Source organism: Meriones unguiculatus, chromosome 11 (genome assembly GCF_030254825.1).
Source record: "Meriones unguiculatus strain TT.TT164.6M chromosome 11, Bangor_MerUng_6.1, whole genome shotgun sequence".
Lineage (NCBI taxonomy): Eukaryota > Metazoa > Chordata > Mammalia > Rodentia > Muridae > Meriones > Meriones unguiculatus.
The window spans coordinates 11851968-11867268 of NC_083359.1; the positions used below are offsets into that span (position 1 = coordinate 11851968).

At 47.7% G+C, this 15301-nt stretch overlaps 2 protein-coding genes across 5 annotated transcripts in view; one reads left to right on the plus strand and one right to left on the minus strand.

The window, feature by feature from the left end:
* Positions 1 to 1469: 1469 nt before the first annotated feature.
* LOC110541500 (2-oxoglutarate and iron-dependent oxygenase JMJD4) lies at positions 1470 to 10305 on the minus strand. 2 transcript variants are annotated; one of them, XM_021628242.2, is made up of 6 exons: positions 9867 to 10304; positions 9542 to 9707; positions 7600 to 7734; positions 7191 to 7458; positions 6110 to 6256; positions 1470 to 5902 (listed from the first exon to the last, which is right to left on the minus strand). In XM_021628242.2, the coding sequence occupies exons 1-6, from the start codon at positions 10129 to 10131 to the stop codon at positions 5603 to 5605; spliced, it is 1281 nt and encodes a 426-aa protein (XP_021483917.1). In that variant the 5' UTR covers positions 10132 to 10304; the 3' UTR covers positions 1470 to 5602. The 2 variants fall into 2 exon arrangements, with proteins under 2 accessions (XP_021483917.1, XP_021483918.1); XM_021628243.2 differs by lacking the exon at positions 7600 to 7734 and having other exon boundaries at positions 9867 to 10305.
* A 21-nt stretch (positions 10306 to 10326) lies between these two features.
* Positions 10327 to 15301, plus strand: part of Snap47 (synaptosome associated protein 47) — a 51956-nt gene continuing 46981 nt past the window's right edge. Inside the window, exon 1 of one of the 3 annotated variants that reach the window (XM_060363636.1) lies at positions 10327 to 10469. The gene's annotated coding sequence lies outside the window, so the exon portion shown is untranslated. Of the gene's footprint in view, positions 10583 to 15301 lie in introns of all 3 variants that reach the window. The other 2 variants (XM_060363637.1, XM_060363638.1) reach the window with 2 other exon arrangements.

A 15301-nucleotide genomic window follows, 5' to 3' on the forward strand; every position in this document is an offset into this window, starting at 1 on the left:
TGATTTGTATTTTAGTAAAGTAGCAGTTACTCCCTAACCAGCTATAAACCCAAATAACTACACAGAGAGACTAGGATTTATTTAAGTAGCCTAGAGCACAATGCTGTCCAATGATTACGCCATCCTAAACCTCCAAGCTAGTTTAGCTCTCTCCCACTCAGATTTCCCATATTATACTTGCTTTTTTTTTTTTAAAGATTTATTTATTTATTATGTATACAGTATTCTGCCTGAATGTATGTGTGCAAGCCAGAAGAGGGTACCAAATCTCATTGTAGATGGTTGTGAGCCACCATGTGGTTGCCGGGAATTGAACTCAGGACCTCTGGAAGAGCAACCAGTGCTCTTAACCTCTGAGCCATCTCTCCAGCCCTATACTTGCTTTTTAATCGTATTCTAGGTCTGCTTCATTTCTCCTGGTGTTTCCTAGTCCTCTCCTCAGATCCATCCTGTACTCCTATCCTTTCTCCTCCCCTCACTGGACCAGGATGTCCCACCCTAGTCTCTGCATTGCTCAGCACTGGCTGGTTGGCTTTTACTGGCAATACAGAGACAAATGATATCATGTCTACACAACCTTGAGGCAGGAGGTGCTTAGAATAAACATCACATTGCAATGTCTGGATTGAAACCAGATAGTGGGGTAGAGAAATCAGCATATGAATGAACAAAGGCAAAACACACTGTTCACAGAACATTATGCCAACAGTGTCAATAATACAAGTGGATTTGACAGTGACATTTCCACCCACACGTCATGAGTTGATCTCCTCATCTCACAGTTCTAACCTCTCTCTGGACACATGTTCCAGTCCCTAAGAATCTTGCTTTCAGGCCATCTTTTTGTCCTAGTAGCCATATATGAGAAAAAGCATGGGATACTATTTGGTTTTGTGGATGGCTTTTCTCTTTTCACTTAACTGTCTTCTGGTTACATTTTTCTCCCAAATGAGAGGATTTTAGTCTTCTGTACATTGAACAGTACTCTGTTGTGTATATACCTTCCCTGCCATGGCATGACTCTCTCCCTCTCTCGTCTATCTCACTTCTGGCAGCTGCTGAGATTTACACTTTGCCTTTTCCTTTTTCTCAAATATAAATCTGTCTCCTTTATTTATTTTGCTTTTTTCAGGTTGGAAACTGTCACTCCTGTCCTGCCAGAAAACCTGAGCAACTAAAAATTAACAACTTTCCTGAGATTCTTCAGATAATCCAGCTTGGAGGGTAAACTGCTGTCTATACAATCACTGACACAGCTAAGATCACAGCATGTCAAGACAACACAGCCCAACAGAAGGGCCCCAAGTAAAAAGACCCCTATCCCGACTCTGACTTGTGACAACTCATGCAAAATGACTGGGAGTTGGTGATGCACAATCACAGCTCACATTTCAAAGGAAGTAAGATATCATTTACTTTGCAGCCAGATGAATGACTATGGCCTTAACAAATGGACTCAGAATACCATGTTCCAGTGTGGTGAATGTCATGACTGTTTTATTGTAACAGTACACCAAGACTGTCTTCAAATACGTTAGTGGAAATACACAAACCTGGGAGAGTATACTTGATAACGAGCTACTCATGAAAGGCTGCCAGGATCACAGCCTTGCAGAAGCCACAGCAGCCTTACATAAAGTTCAGATGCTACTCAACTTTTTAATCTTCGACTCACACCAGTCCTATTAATCCTTGAATTATTTTTTAAAATGTCATATATTATTCTCATTCTTTTGCCTTTAAAAATGTCTCACATTCATGCCTAGTTTACATGGCATGAATGTTCCCCTTGAAACTCTTTGGTAGTCCCAAGTAATCTTTATTCTTTGGAGACTATCTGTTATTTGCACTGACAGCTATTAACTAGCTTTGCATTCCTGAAATAACCTATTACGACCATGGAGTGTGTTTCCTGATAAAGTATTTGCTTGGCTCTACAATCTCAGTAACTGGTAAAATGATTTGGGCAGTGCCTTTAGCACTGGTTTCTTGAAGAGTTCAAGATTTCATAATACATCTCTGAAAGTTTGGTATAAATTACTAGCATCTACAGAAGTCTTATATAAATTACCAGTAATTTCGAAATATGAGCTTTTGTGTGTACAATTTTTGTGTTACAGTCTCCCTTGTGGGTAATCTTACACTATCTTTCTCGAGTAAGCTTTGATAGTAGGTATGATTCTAGAAGTTTGTTAATTTCATGAAAATTATCTACAGTATTGCTTAACATTGCTCATGTGACTGTTTTTTAATCTGATAGTAATGTCCTTATTAATTTCTGATATGGTTTCTTTTCTTCTTTTTTAATCTCAGCCAGCCTAACTATGGGTTTTCAAATTTGTTGACCTTAGGAAAGCAGCATTAAGACAGGCATGGCTAAGATGGGCAGACCAAGCCTATTTTCTGCTAAATAAGGCAGAAATTTATTAAGGCTAAAACCATAAAGACTGTGCTGTGGCTTGAGTGTGTTGAGGATAACTGCGGCTCTAAGGGAATGCTGGCTATTAAGAGACAAAAACATTTTCAACTGGAGAAGGAAGGGAAAGCGCCAAGTGACCCAGTTCTAAGCTGACTGTTGCAAAGATGCTAAACCCATGGAACTCTCATTAAACTAAGTAAACACATTTTTCTTTAGATAGGCTTTACAGAGCCTAGGTTGCTCTGGTACTCTGAACCTTCCCAAGTGCTGGATTAAAGTGTGTGCCATGACAGCTTATTGGTCTTTTATAAAGTAAGTTTTGGTTTCATTGCTATTCTCTGTTGTCTTTTATCTCAAAGATTTCTGCTGGTTATTTCCCTCTTATTGCGTTGATTTTATTTCTTGGATTACTGATTCAAGATCTTTGTTCATAAGTACTGCCAGTTTATCATTTTTCCTCTAGGTACTGCCTTAGCTGTCTTACAAAGGCTGTATATTGTCTCTTCATTTTCAGTAATCTCAGTTGAATTGTTTTAAAGATTTATTTATCTACTGTGCATACAGTGTTCTATTTACATGTGTGCCTGCACGCCAGAAGAGGGCACCGGATCTCATTATAGATGGTTGTGAGCCACCATGTGTTTGCTGGGAATTGAACTAAGAACCTCTGGAAGAGCAGTCAGGGCTCTTAACCTCTGAGCCATCTCTCCAGTCCCCTCTCAGGTGTATTTAAAATGTCCCTCTTGATTTTACCCTCACAGGATTTGCATGTTTATCTACACTTGAGTTCTACAAATGTTATTTAATTGTAGGCTTAGCCAAGCATAGTGGCATGTGTATCTCATCCTACCATGCAGGAGAATGAGGTGAGAGCATTCCTTGAACACAGATTTGAGACCCTTCTTAGACTCTGATTAGGATGTTTTTCTTTCATTAATTCTTTGCAAGTATTGGGATAACTAGGTTCTAGGAGGATATTTTAACTGTTAATCCACATCATTTTTCAAAAGACATTACTTTTTGCGAATAGCAGTGTCATGATAGGAAAATATATGTCGGTAAACTCAGCTGTATCCATCAGCTGGAGCAACAGGAAGTTATTTTTAAGGAGATGATAAAAGATACTGAGAAATACTAATTTTTGGCTACAAAAGCCAGCAACAAGAGTGGCATCAGCCCAAGGCTGGACAGCTAGCTGCTGGGCGGAGGCCCTTACAGAAGGCTCCAACTGTGGCGGCCCTGGTACATGCTAGGGTTTTGGTAGTCTGTGAAGTACTAATGCAGCATGAAGGGGCTCCTCCACTTTGACATGGAATCCAGGGTTCAAACTTGTCAGTGGATTTGCACAGCAAGCACCTTTCCCTGCAGAGCTGTTTTAGCATGGGACCCCTCCTGGCTTGTTAATCTGACTAGGGACTATATTATCACTTCCAATTATGACAGTCATGGGAATATAGTAGCTAATGTCTGTCACACACTGCCCGGGGTGTTCTCTTTCTTAATTTTGCCAGTCTGGAGTAAGGGAGGTAAATTAAATTGCTGGGCCAATTGAGTCAAGTGTCTCCATGTAGGAAAGGAACCAGGGCACCAGATACTACAACCCTGGTCAGGAGCTCACAGCCCTAGCCTGGGCACGCTTATTGCCTGGCCATATTTAAGGATAACTATCCCTGGGATAATGCTAACATAGCTCTGAAACAGGAGGTGCTATCCTTACTTAGCTGGCAAAGGGCCTGAAGGTAGTAATAAATAATTTTCTTTCCATTGATTCTCCCCAGTAGTCTCAACCAAGGAGACCTACTCCTTGTGGCAGGCATGGCATAAAATAACTGCCCCTGCCCCAACCCAACTTCTTACGCTTACCTACCGTAAGACCTGCAGCCCAGTGTAACTCAGTATCAGTGCCACTCTGCAGGCACCACCAGCTGTGCCCTGGAAAGTGTCAGCACTCTAAGCTTCAAGTGGCTCCTCTGAAAACATCCCCAAGCCTCACTCAGAGGGTCTTCTTAGGGATCACAGGGATGTCACTGGCACCAGGTCCTGCATAAAAACCCTACAAAGGCTGTGGCCAATTCTGCTTATAACTTTCTTCTCCCTATGAGGCCTCACCTCAGACCATGATGGCTGCAGGTTTAGGCAATGCTTCTGTCTGCAAAGATGTCTACAAGTCCAGCACTATTTACAGCTGTGCCTCATGACGGTGGTCTGTGCTGAGGCCAAGAGTAAGCAGCTGGCGCTCACACAGACTGTACCTCTCTGCTCGCAGCTGCAACCCTACTCCTAGAAACAGCCCAGAGAACATGGTGACATGCAGGCTCTAGAAGGATAGGGCATTATGTGGACTCATGCAGGCCATTACGCAATATCTTGTCTCCTTCTCAGACAGAGAGAACATGCATGGGTAGTGAGTACAGGAGGCACTGACTTATCCAGGGCCAACCTGGGTATATTTGTCTCCTCTACAAGGCTCCCTATACTTCTGCTTTGGGTCTGGCACTATGCCCTCTTGGGCAGCAGATGGTCTAGCATAGGAGAAGTACTGTGGGGAAGAAAACTACTTTACCCTAGTCCCGCATCATCATCTCCATCCTGGACCAGTACCTGCATTTTTGAGCCACTTAGCACCATGCCTCCAGCCACAGGTGAACAACACCCAGCTTAAGAAGTCCCCTACAACTTGTCATAGCCTGGTTCACTCCTCCTAGTCCAGCTGGAGTCTGGAGCTCCCAGGAAAGAACTAGAAGACAAAGAAGCTTGGGAGGAAGACTGCATATATGCACACATAACTATGTCCCAGCTTAAGAAAGGACACCTCAAAGGTAGATCAGATGTCTATCACTCAGGAGTCCTAGGACCACTAGGAGAGGATGGAAGGCTCCAAGGAAACCTGGTTTCATGATTACTACTTAATTCATGTTCTTGGCAGGCTTGCTGTATGCCAGATGGGAAACATCCCTCTAATCATCATGAGCTAAACTCGCGTTTTGGCTGGACCTTCCTCAAGATCCAGGGCCTAGATGTTGGGAAACAGCACAGGATGAGCACAACTGTGTCTGCTCACCCTGCAAGAACTGCACCTGCACAGGCTTGAGGCACATTCTAGGCCTCAAGGGAGGGTAGCCTGAACTTCCTGGGGCAAGAGCTGCCCTCTGGAGCTCTTCTTGCATCTTGATCTGTAGCATATCAAAGGGCTTCTGCAGCAGCCACAGCATCCTTGAGCTGCTGAAGCAGTTCCTCGGGCTGCGTCGAAAATGCGCTGGTGTCCACTCTCTGAAAGTCAGGATGTGCAACCACAGAGGCCAACACATCTGCGAGGCGGCCAACATCAAAGGCAGCCTGTTGTAGGCCCAGTCCTAGGCTCGTGCTGTCCCCTGTATCCCCCTTCAGCCCTTGCCTCAGAACAAGGAATCTCTTTTCAGCAATGACCTTGAGGAAATGGTAAAATTCTTCAAAATTGATGCCCGTGCAGGACTTCATGATGACCTGGGCCAAGAGGAAAGGGCAAGTAAACCCTGGGGTTACATCCAGACAGCTAGGGTGTACAAAAATCCCTCCCACACACCCAGGGCTCAGGGACTAAGATGGGATCCAGAGACAAAGGTACAGAGCCAGGATAGCTGCCAGTAGGATCTGAGTCATGAAGCCCTGTACTGGATCTGTACTGGATCTAAATCAACATAAGCTTCCCACCTGGCAGTGGTGGTGCCAGTCAGGCATGGAGTCCTTCCATTCTCTGACCTCGTGCTGCACTGCCTGGAGTTCTTGCTGAAGGAACTGCCACATGTTTGCCAGGTTGCAGCCGTTGACCCAGTTGTGGTTGATAGAGATGGTGTCGTCCTGGAGGGCAGAAGACAAGCTGGTCCATGAGGCAACAGCAGGCCTCACCTTGGGTGAGCAAATCAAATCCTAGCCCATGGCCAGCAGGCTCAGTGCTCTGGGTGGCTATAATAGTTCGGTCAACTTGACACAATCTAGACTCACCTGAGAAGATGCTGGGTGAGGAGTTGCCGAGGCTGGCATGTGTGCGGAGAGACTTAGAGGGGACCCGGCTCACTGTGTAGCCTCCTCCCCAGGCAGACATTTATATAGGGTGGGGACATTTGAGACCTCCTGAGTATTACTTTGAGGTTTTTGGGGAAAATTATGCTTCTTTCATTTTTTTAAGATTAAAAAACTTAAAGTACACATGTATTTGTGTGTGTGTGTGTGTGTGTGTGTGTGTGTGCGCGCGCACATGAATATACTGCCTGAGGAGGCCAGAATGGGCACCAGATCTAGAGGGTCCTGAACTGTGTAAGAGTAGAAACTGAGCCAAGCAGTAAGAAAGTAAACATGTATGCATTCATTTATCTTTTCTTGACTGAAGATGGGATGTGACTTGTCATATGAAGTGCCTGCCTTGACTTCCCCACAATGACAGACTGTAACCTGGAATAAACACTTTTCTCCTCTAAGTTGCTTTTCATTAGAGTATTCTATCACAACCACGAAACAAGAATAGTGGGCAAAGGCAGAAAACAGACACCCAGCCGCTGGAGCCAGGAAATATGGATCCAAGCTTATGATGGGCTAATAGGGATGACAGCTAGAACTTCATAGGCTCATGGAAGGAACCAGTTTTCAGTAGTCTCATTTGTGGCTTTCCTACCCTAAATCCGGCCTTTGCAGGGGAATATTACTGCTCTCTTTCTACAGAGGCAGCTGGAGTGGGAAGGGAGGGAATGAAGAGAGAGGGAACCTGGCAGAAGCAGGGTCATGTGCACTGTCTTACCAGGTTGTACACTTGATGGTGCCACCCACTGGGCACAAACAGCATCTCTCCAGCCTCCTGTATGACTTCAAGGGGTCTGCTGTTGTGCTGGATCCTGGGGTACAGGTGGGTATCCAGGAGCTCAGTGGAAGTCACATCATAGGGCAGGTTACCATGGCAGTCCCGAAGGGCTTCCTCCTGCCCTGGCGGGAAGAACAACCATTTCTTCCTCCCACAGATGTTCACTGACCAGCTGAAGGAGCGGAAGATGTCCGCATGGAAGGGAGACCTACAGCAAGGGCTTTCGGTTTGTGTCTTGTGGAATGCTGCATGGACCCTGGCTTGTCTGATAAGCCTCTAGGCAGATACCCCGGGTGGTCACACCTCCCAGCTCACCTTCACCAGGTGCCCCAGTCCCTCCTGCCATTACCAGGTGCCCCGGGGGCCCGCATAGACAAATCGGTAGTCATCCACATGGAGGACGTCCCAGAACTCATTCAGCCAGTCTGATGAGAAGTACACAGGCAGCGTGAATATATCTTCTAAGTCATCTGCCAGAGAGTCTCTGAGGAAAGCAAGGAGCTACAGCACTAATCCATCCCGTGCCCCACCCCAGCAGGTCCACCCACTCCAATGGGGCCACAGAAGACCACCCAGCCCTAGTGGGCTTCTTGACAGCTGAGGATCCTGAGCACCTGGCTGGAACCTCCAACCGCTCAGTTCAGAATGCTGAAGGTCAGATGACTTTGGGGGCACCCTGCATAACCACCACACTCAGGCAGTGGTCACTGGGCCCCCGAACACATGGTGCACATCACCCCAGTCCATATGCCACATGCTTCCTTTTCTTTGCCAATACTAGAGAGCCTAATGGTACCTGGCTACTCCAGGCTGCAGCCCCATCAACTGGCCCCTAAACACTTAAATCATACTAACAACAGCCTCGGGGAAGGCACAATTCAATTGACATCCTGCTGGAAAAAAAAAATTCTAAATTCATGTGCCCATAACTCCCAACAAGAGACAAGAGATAACCAGAGCTCAGGTAGCAACAAATAATCTGGAGCTCCCCAAACATCATCCCCCGCCTTTCAGCACTCAGCAAACTTTCTGTCTATTAAGCTTTGCCCACGCATCGCTTCCCCTGTGACCTCCTGATTTGCAACTTGACATCTTCTAACCTTTCTGGTTTTAGGATCTTCCAGACAAATGTACAGTCAAACACTGGATTTCAATTTTCTAAAATATTCCAGTGTAATACTTGGGAAATAACTCATACCAAAAATAAAAACAACAAAACAATGAAAACAGATCAAAGAAATGTTTACCTAAAATTCCAAACTATAGCCCAGCTCTGTGGCACACACCTGTAATCTAAGAACTCAGGAAGGCAGAGGCAGGCAGATCTCTGTGAGTTCAAGGCAAGCCTGGTTTACAAAGTGAGTCCAAGACAGCCAGGGCTACACAGGGATGCCCTGTCTGGAATAAACAAACAAACAAACAAACAAAAATAATAATAAATAAAAAAATTCCAAATGACTGGACACAAAAGAACTCAGGCCTGTGAATCTGCTTCTGCCTGTCCATATCCAGGTCCAGTGTCTGGTCACACTGTACGCAGCTCCTGCTTAGGCCAGCTCTAGGCCCAAAGAAGAAGAATGGCAGTGTAGTTGCAGGCTACTGTTTCTCTCGCATCTGTGCAGTTGGGGGAACTTCAGGAGTCTGAATTCCACCTCACGCTACAGTTCTGAGTCTTACAGGAATTCAACTGTCCACTGGCTCACTCATTCTTAAACTGTGCCTTCCGCTGGGTCTGAGTAAAATGGTCAGTGCTGTGGGAGGCAGACCAGACAGTGGAAACACACGGTCCCACGGCCACCAGGGAAAAGGTGATGCTCTTCCCAAAGTGAACATCACGTGAGCGGGGTCTTCAGTGCAGCTAAAAACGATGGAAGTTGAAAGTCCAAGTTGAAAATACCATAAATTTAAACACGTACTAACTGCACTTGTTTGGATGCTCAGACCTTAGCACTCCTAGGTCCAAAAAGAATAAGGCAGCAGTGTGCCTAAGTGTACGACTACCACAGCCTACAGCCCAGCTACAGAGCACACTGTAAGGGTGTGATCATCTCAGTAGACACATGGGTTGGCTGGGGGGTTATGGCTCTTGACACTGCTCATCACAGAGAGAGCGAAGGGAGGGAGAAAGAGCACATAAGGCTAGCCTGGGGAAACAAAAGGCAAAATTTCAGTAGTTTCTGACAAGTTATCTGTGCTGACCAAAAGAGCCACTTCTAGCGAAATTAGAGCATAAATCTGTACTAGCTGCTTAGGGAAAGGGCCCAATGGCCTCGGCTGGCCTGTCCCCTTACCTGCACAGGTGCCAGTCCTTGAGGTAGAGACAGCCCCGCGGAGAGGAGCAGCCTCCTTGGTTGTACTCCTTCCAGTAGCTGATATAGTCACGGAAGGGCATGTGCTCCTTGGGGTTTGAGTTGTATTCCCGCACTCCACAGTTAGCAACCGGTACAACCACGTCTCCTGCAGAGAGAGGGTCCGCACAGAAGGGGCAGAGTCACACATGCGGTTCACCCACTTCGGCTCCGGGCGCCCCTGGCCGAATTACCGAGATTCTACCGTCTGTCCGGCCCCGGACGCCCTCCCATCCCGGGGTCCATGCCTCCGTCTGCGCCCTCCTACCATACTTGTGCAGCAGGTACTCGAAGTCAGGCTTTCCCTCCGGCGTCACCCAGCGCCGCCGGCTGCCCCAGGCCTCGGTGAAGGCGCTGGAAAACACGCAGGGCAGGTTAGGCAGCAGGAAGCCCTTGACGAAGTCGGCGTAGGAGAAGGCGTCTGGAGCCCGAATGAAGGTCACACTGCTGGGTGCGGGCCCGTCGCCGCCGGGGACTCTGCCGGCGAGGCTCCGGTAGTGCCGCTCGGCAAAGGTGCGCGTCTCCCGATCCATCCACTGGCGACCCTGACACCGGAGGCCTATTCTCCCTTCTCACGTCACTCCAAATAGAGAGTAGAGGCGGAGAAACACCCTAAAACCAGTCAGGAGCAGAAACCACAGGGATGGAGCCCGGAACCACAGACGAAAGGTTCGACATTCCAGTAGGAACTCAAGCCTTGGCGCTTTCTGGACGTGCGCGTGCGCCTTACGCCAGCCCTCCCCTTTGCGCAGGCGCACTCCGCGCAGGAGCGCTCGGCAAGTGGCAGACTGGCTTCCTAGCTACTGGCGTCTGTATTTGGTGGTCAAGTGGCCCGTGCCCGTGCGTCTTCTGCGAGCTCCCCCTGCCTCAGGTGAGCGGTAGTGCTAACACGCAGATAGGAAGTAGTCGAACCCGCCACGGAGATGGGAGGTGAACCTACATCCCAAACCTCAAAGGATGACCGGGTCCTGAAGGGATGGTGGGGTAAGGAGCGAACTGTAAGGATCCGCGGGGCGTGGTGAGGTGCCTGAGTCTTCCGGATAGGTTGAGGAGGAACCTTTCCAAGGATTGTTATGTACCGACCAATAGAACGGGGCAGATTAAAAGAGAGAATAGTTTATTTTGGGAAATTCTGAGGTTCATCTACAGAGGTATGCATTGGGAAGATGGAAGGGTAGAAGAAGCAGGAGGCAGATGAGTATTCGATCTCACTCGCCCCTTGTGGACCTCACTGTGACTCTTGTGGTCAAAGTGTGGACCTCGGTTGAGGCTGGGTCGTGGCAGAGATGACAGCTCATAGAGGAATTCAAGTGGAGAGAAACCTTCCTTCATATGAGAACTCAGGGTGCACTCTGTAACCCCACCATTGGGGATGCTGAGACAGAAATCTCCGGGGCTTCTAGTTCAACATGAACCACAAAGCAAGACTTGTCTCAAAAAGAAAAATAGCCGGGGTTACAATAACAACAGTAAAAAACTCCAACTCATCCAAAATTCCACCTACATTAGATAATACCACTTTTAGTATTGAGCCTGTTTTTCCAGGAATACATCCGACTACACATTTTATTCCTCCCTACCTGTCTCTAGAGTTCTCTTGTTTCTTTTCCTGCATTGACAGTATGTTAAGTTTGGAAACATCGTTTTAGATCTTTAATGTACATCCTGGTATAGAATTCTTAAAGTTCTTTGGTAACATGAGCTGATAAAGGCCATTTTTGCATGCTAATGAGTCCAACACCATTCACTAACCACTAGGGTAGATTCCAGGGGGATCTGGTCACTGAAAGACCTGAGCAGGATCAGAGGATGGGGACTTTGAGCCCAGCCCTCAGCTTCTAGGGCTGAAGGTTGAATGGGTCATCATGGCCAGTGTCTAATCAGTCATGCCCAGGGAATGGAATGTCCATAACATCTCTAGACAACTCATTCAGGGGCTCCTGGAGGTTGTGCCTCAGGAGTGCGTGGGTGGGTCTCCTCATCTAGACCTCTTGCATCTTTTTATAACCCTGTAATCTATTTGTAATAAAGTAGTAAAGCCAGTAAGTTGGTGTTTCTCTGAATAATATGAGCTTCTAGGGAATGCAAGTCAAGGAGGAATTGCTGGGACCCTGATTGCTAGGTGCTGGTCATCAGAAAGAGGGCTGACTCAGCTGGCCTGCATCTACACTGAAGTTCTGATATCTTGGGGGATTGACCCTCCAGCCTTGGGATTTGATGTGATCTCCAGGCAGACATTGTCAGAGAAGAACTGAATTCAAGGACGTTCTTCATCTGTCCAGTTCTCAGGACCCCTTTAGGGCCCCAGAACTCTGCGCTGACTATGATGTGAGAATAGAGGTAAATCATGTAGCTTGTTTATCCCTAAAAGTGTGAAACCCAAAGAGGAATTGCGTTGTGAGTTATGTATCTGAGACCAGTGTCCCTGAGGAAGCGGTCAGGGCCAGCAGATATATATGCTGTCAAGATCTCTGGGGCAGCCCAGCCCCTAACCCAGATACTGGAACATGAGCTCCTGTGGCCTCTTTGGTTAGTGCTGTAATTCTGTTCTTCACATGATGGCTGGCCTCTGGGCATCAAGTATGTGAGGCCTGGAGAGAGGCCCAGAGCACAGGTGTGTGCCCATAAAGTTGCCCCTCCTGCCCCCAGCTGGGAACTGCAGTGATGCACATCCTCAGCCACACACAGACCTATGGAAACTGCGCATCCTGAGCAGAGCCACCCCAGAAGCAAACAGGAAAGGGTTGGAGCTGGCTCCCTGGAGGAGAAGAGGTGGAAACGGGATGGTCTCATCCCCTTCTGAACACCTAGAGCAAGCCTTGCAGCTAGACTGTGGTGTTTGGTTGAAACCTCCTCAGACAGCATGGCTGAACCTCCCAGGGTGGGGATGGGAACTTCTGAGGGAGTGGAAAGAGGGTCTGCTACAGAGCAGGGGACAGGTAGTGGAAAAAGCCAGTCTTGCCGCCCCCGCTCAGACACACTGTCCCACTGTTCTCCCTCTCAGCCTTCTAGTGGAGGTGTGCAAGGTTGCGTGTTCTGTTCCTTTGGAAATTAGCTAAAAGTAGGCTGTTTACATGCTACTGAGGTTTTCTCAAGGGCACATGTGAGATGGAAATGCTGAAAGAGACCCATTATGCCAATTGCAGTGTGTTAGGAGTCACAGTCGAGTGACGTGGGTCTTTTCCCCAAGAATGTCATTTATGTGAATTGGCTTGACACCCAAGGGTGGCCTGCCATGCCTTCCCACAGTAATTGTGCCTCTCACTGGCAGGGTCCCCTCAGGGCTACTGCTCTGTCCCTGTCCTGCTGGAGGCAAGTTACAGCCTTACAAGACAGAGGCCACACAAAGAATTCAGGATCAGAGCATCCCTGGAGCACACACTCGGCATATGTGCCCATGGAGTGCCCAAGGTGAGCTTCTCAAAGGTCACCTTTGGCGTACAGTTTGAGTTACCTTTGGAAAGCTCTCTGGGAGTGTTGCACTTGGTGGCTGGCATTTAGGAGGGGCAAAGGGGCTCTGTAAGTAGATGCTTTAAGACAGAAAAGCAATTCAGAGTCAGGACAGCGATGGGCCTTGAGACAGGGATGGGAAGGAAGGGGCAGCAGAAAGATGCTCAGAGCCCCATTAGAGTGGGGGTGCTTGGGCTTTCCACTGAGTATGTTAGCAGGGATGCTTTTTCTGATCTGTTTTGCATCCCCCACTCTTCCAGAACTCAGGGCCTCCCATGAGCCAAGGAAGTGCTTTAACCCCCTCCTCCCACCCCCCGGAATTTCTATGAAGAAGAGCTTTTAGCAGAAGCATGACATCTTAGAATTCTGTTTCCTGACTGGTTGGTGGTGAATACACTGAAGGGCGGGATGAAGTGAGCAGGTCCTGAAGGAGCTGTGACAATAAAGGATGACCCCCTCACAGAGAGTGGTGTCACTGTGGAGAGCTGGCAGTGCCAAGTGGGGGTCACAGCCTGTGCCCCAAGCCAGGTCTAAAAAGAGCCCAATAACAGTGGCAAGCAGAAAAGGGGGCGTTATTCAGTATGGCCACCTTGGGAAGAGGGAAAAAGATCTGGTGAACCCCCAAGTCCTGAAGTGAGGTTCAATAGAAGGCCAAAGATTTGCATATCTAAGCAGTATAGGTGTGGCCCCTCCATTAGCCCTTCCTGGTGTGGACTTCATTCTTATCCTGTGAGGTGTTCTAACAAGTTATTAGAATTCCATGAAGTCTCTTTCTGGAAGACAGGTCCCCCTCTGGCTGGTGCCTTTTCTTTCTCCCAGCTTGAGATTTCTGGGGAAATTCCCATTTCTTTGGGGTCCATTGTTTTAATACTCTGATAGTCAGATTGAGAGACACAATTGTGTCTTTAAAATATCTTCATTTCTACCAGGCCTGTTGGACCAGGATGTGTTTAAGAGTCTGAGGACAAGAGGGATCCAGAGAGACTCTTAGTTCCAACAAAGCTTTTGTTAAATAAAGAACCACAGAGCCAGGGCCTAGTACCCAACAGATGACCAATCAAGGAGCTGGTGGTGGGGCTGGGCACATGGAGATGCCTGTAAGGTGTGTCAGAAAGATGCCCGGCAGGCAACCAGAAGTCTGAGGGGAAGCCCTGAGAGCTCCTGGACTTGATAGGTGTGATTGGTGAAGCCAGCCTTGCCATGGTACTCTTCCACCTTTGTGTCTCATGGTGGGCGCAGTGAGTGGGAAGGAGGATGGCAATGAGGGGTGTATATGTTTTCACTTGGAGACTTGTTGTTCCTGTTGTGTGCTTTTCTGAGACAGGGTTTCCCTCTGTGTGATCGTGTCTGTCCTGGAACTCAGTCTGTAGAGCAGGCTGGCCTTGAACTCACAGAGATCTTCCTTCCTGTGGAGTGCTGGGATTAAAGGTATCAACCACCACTACCCGGTTTACCTAGGAGACTTGCAATAGGCTTGGGAACTGATGAAGTTGTCAAGGGCAATTCCTGGAAGGAAGTTGTGTCTGAACTACAGTGAGGTGGAGAGGTTGGACCACTGCCAGGAGCTAGTTACCTTGTCTCAGGCCCATTCCTTGTCCACCTCTGTGTTAGTAATAGCCTATGACTAATAGATTGAAGATCTTGGCATCTGTTACCTTTGAAAACCACCAGCGTCTACCACACCATTACCAACAGAGAACATCTGAGGCCTGTAAGAAGATTTGTCCATCTTGCTGTAGCCGCCTCTCAGGACAATCTACTGACACATCATTTACACTTCACTCGATTTTTTTCATTCTGTAAAGCTATAAAACTACATGAAAGTGCTTCCACTCTGGAACATGGAATTTGTGGTATCCTAAATCTGTGTGATGGACCATGTTCACTCAAAATGGCTCCAGAAGTAACATCTGCTATTGTATCTGAGGTGAGAGCTGAGCTTCCTGTGTTGTCAGAGGAAATAGGATTAGCTACATGTAGCCTGTGTCCAGTTGCCAGAATTTTGTAGATGAGGTTCACTGGCCCAGTCACGGCCCGGTTAAGTGTTACCTGTGGTTGTTAGTGACAGTGACTAAGGCTCATGGCTCCTAGGCCTAAAGCGCTGACCTCATGCCCCTCACAGCAGGTTCATAGGCCTGGAGCAAAGGAGAGTGAAATCAGTGATGCTGAGGAGTAGGGACTGGGTGGGGATCCCTGGGAAGGGTCTGGCTTCAAGGGAGCAAGAGCCCCTTCTTGAGGACTTGGCAGAAACTC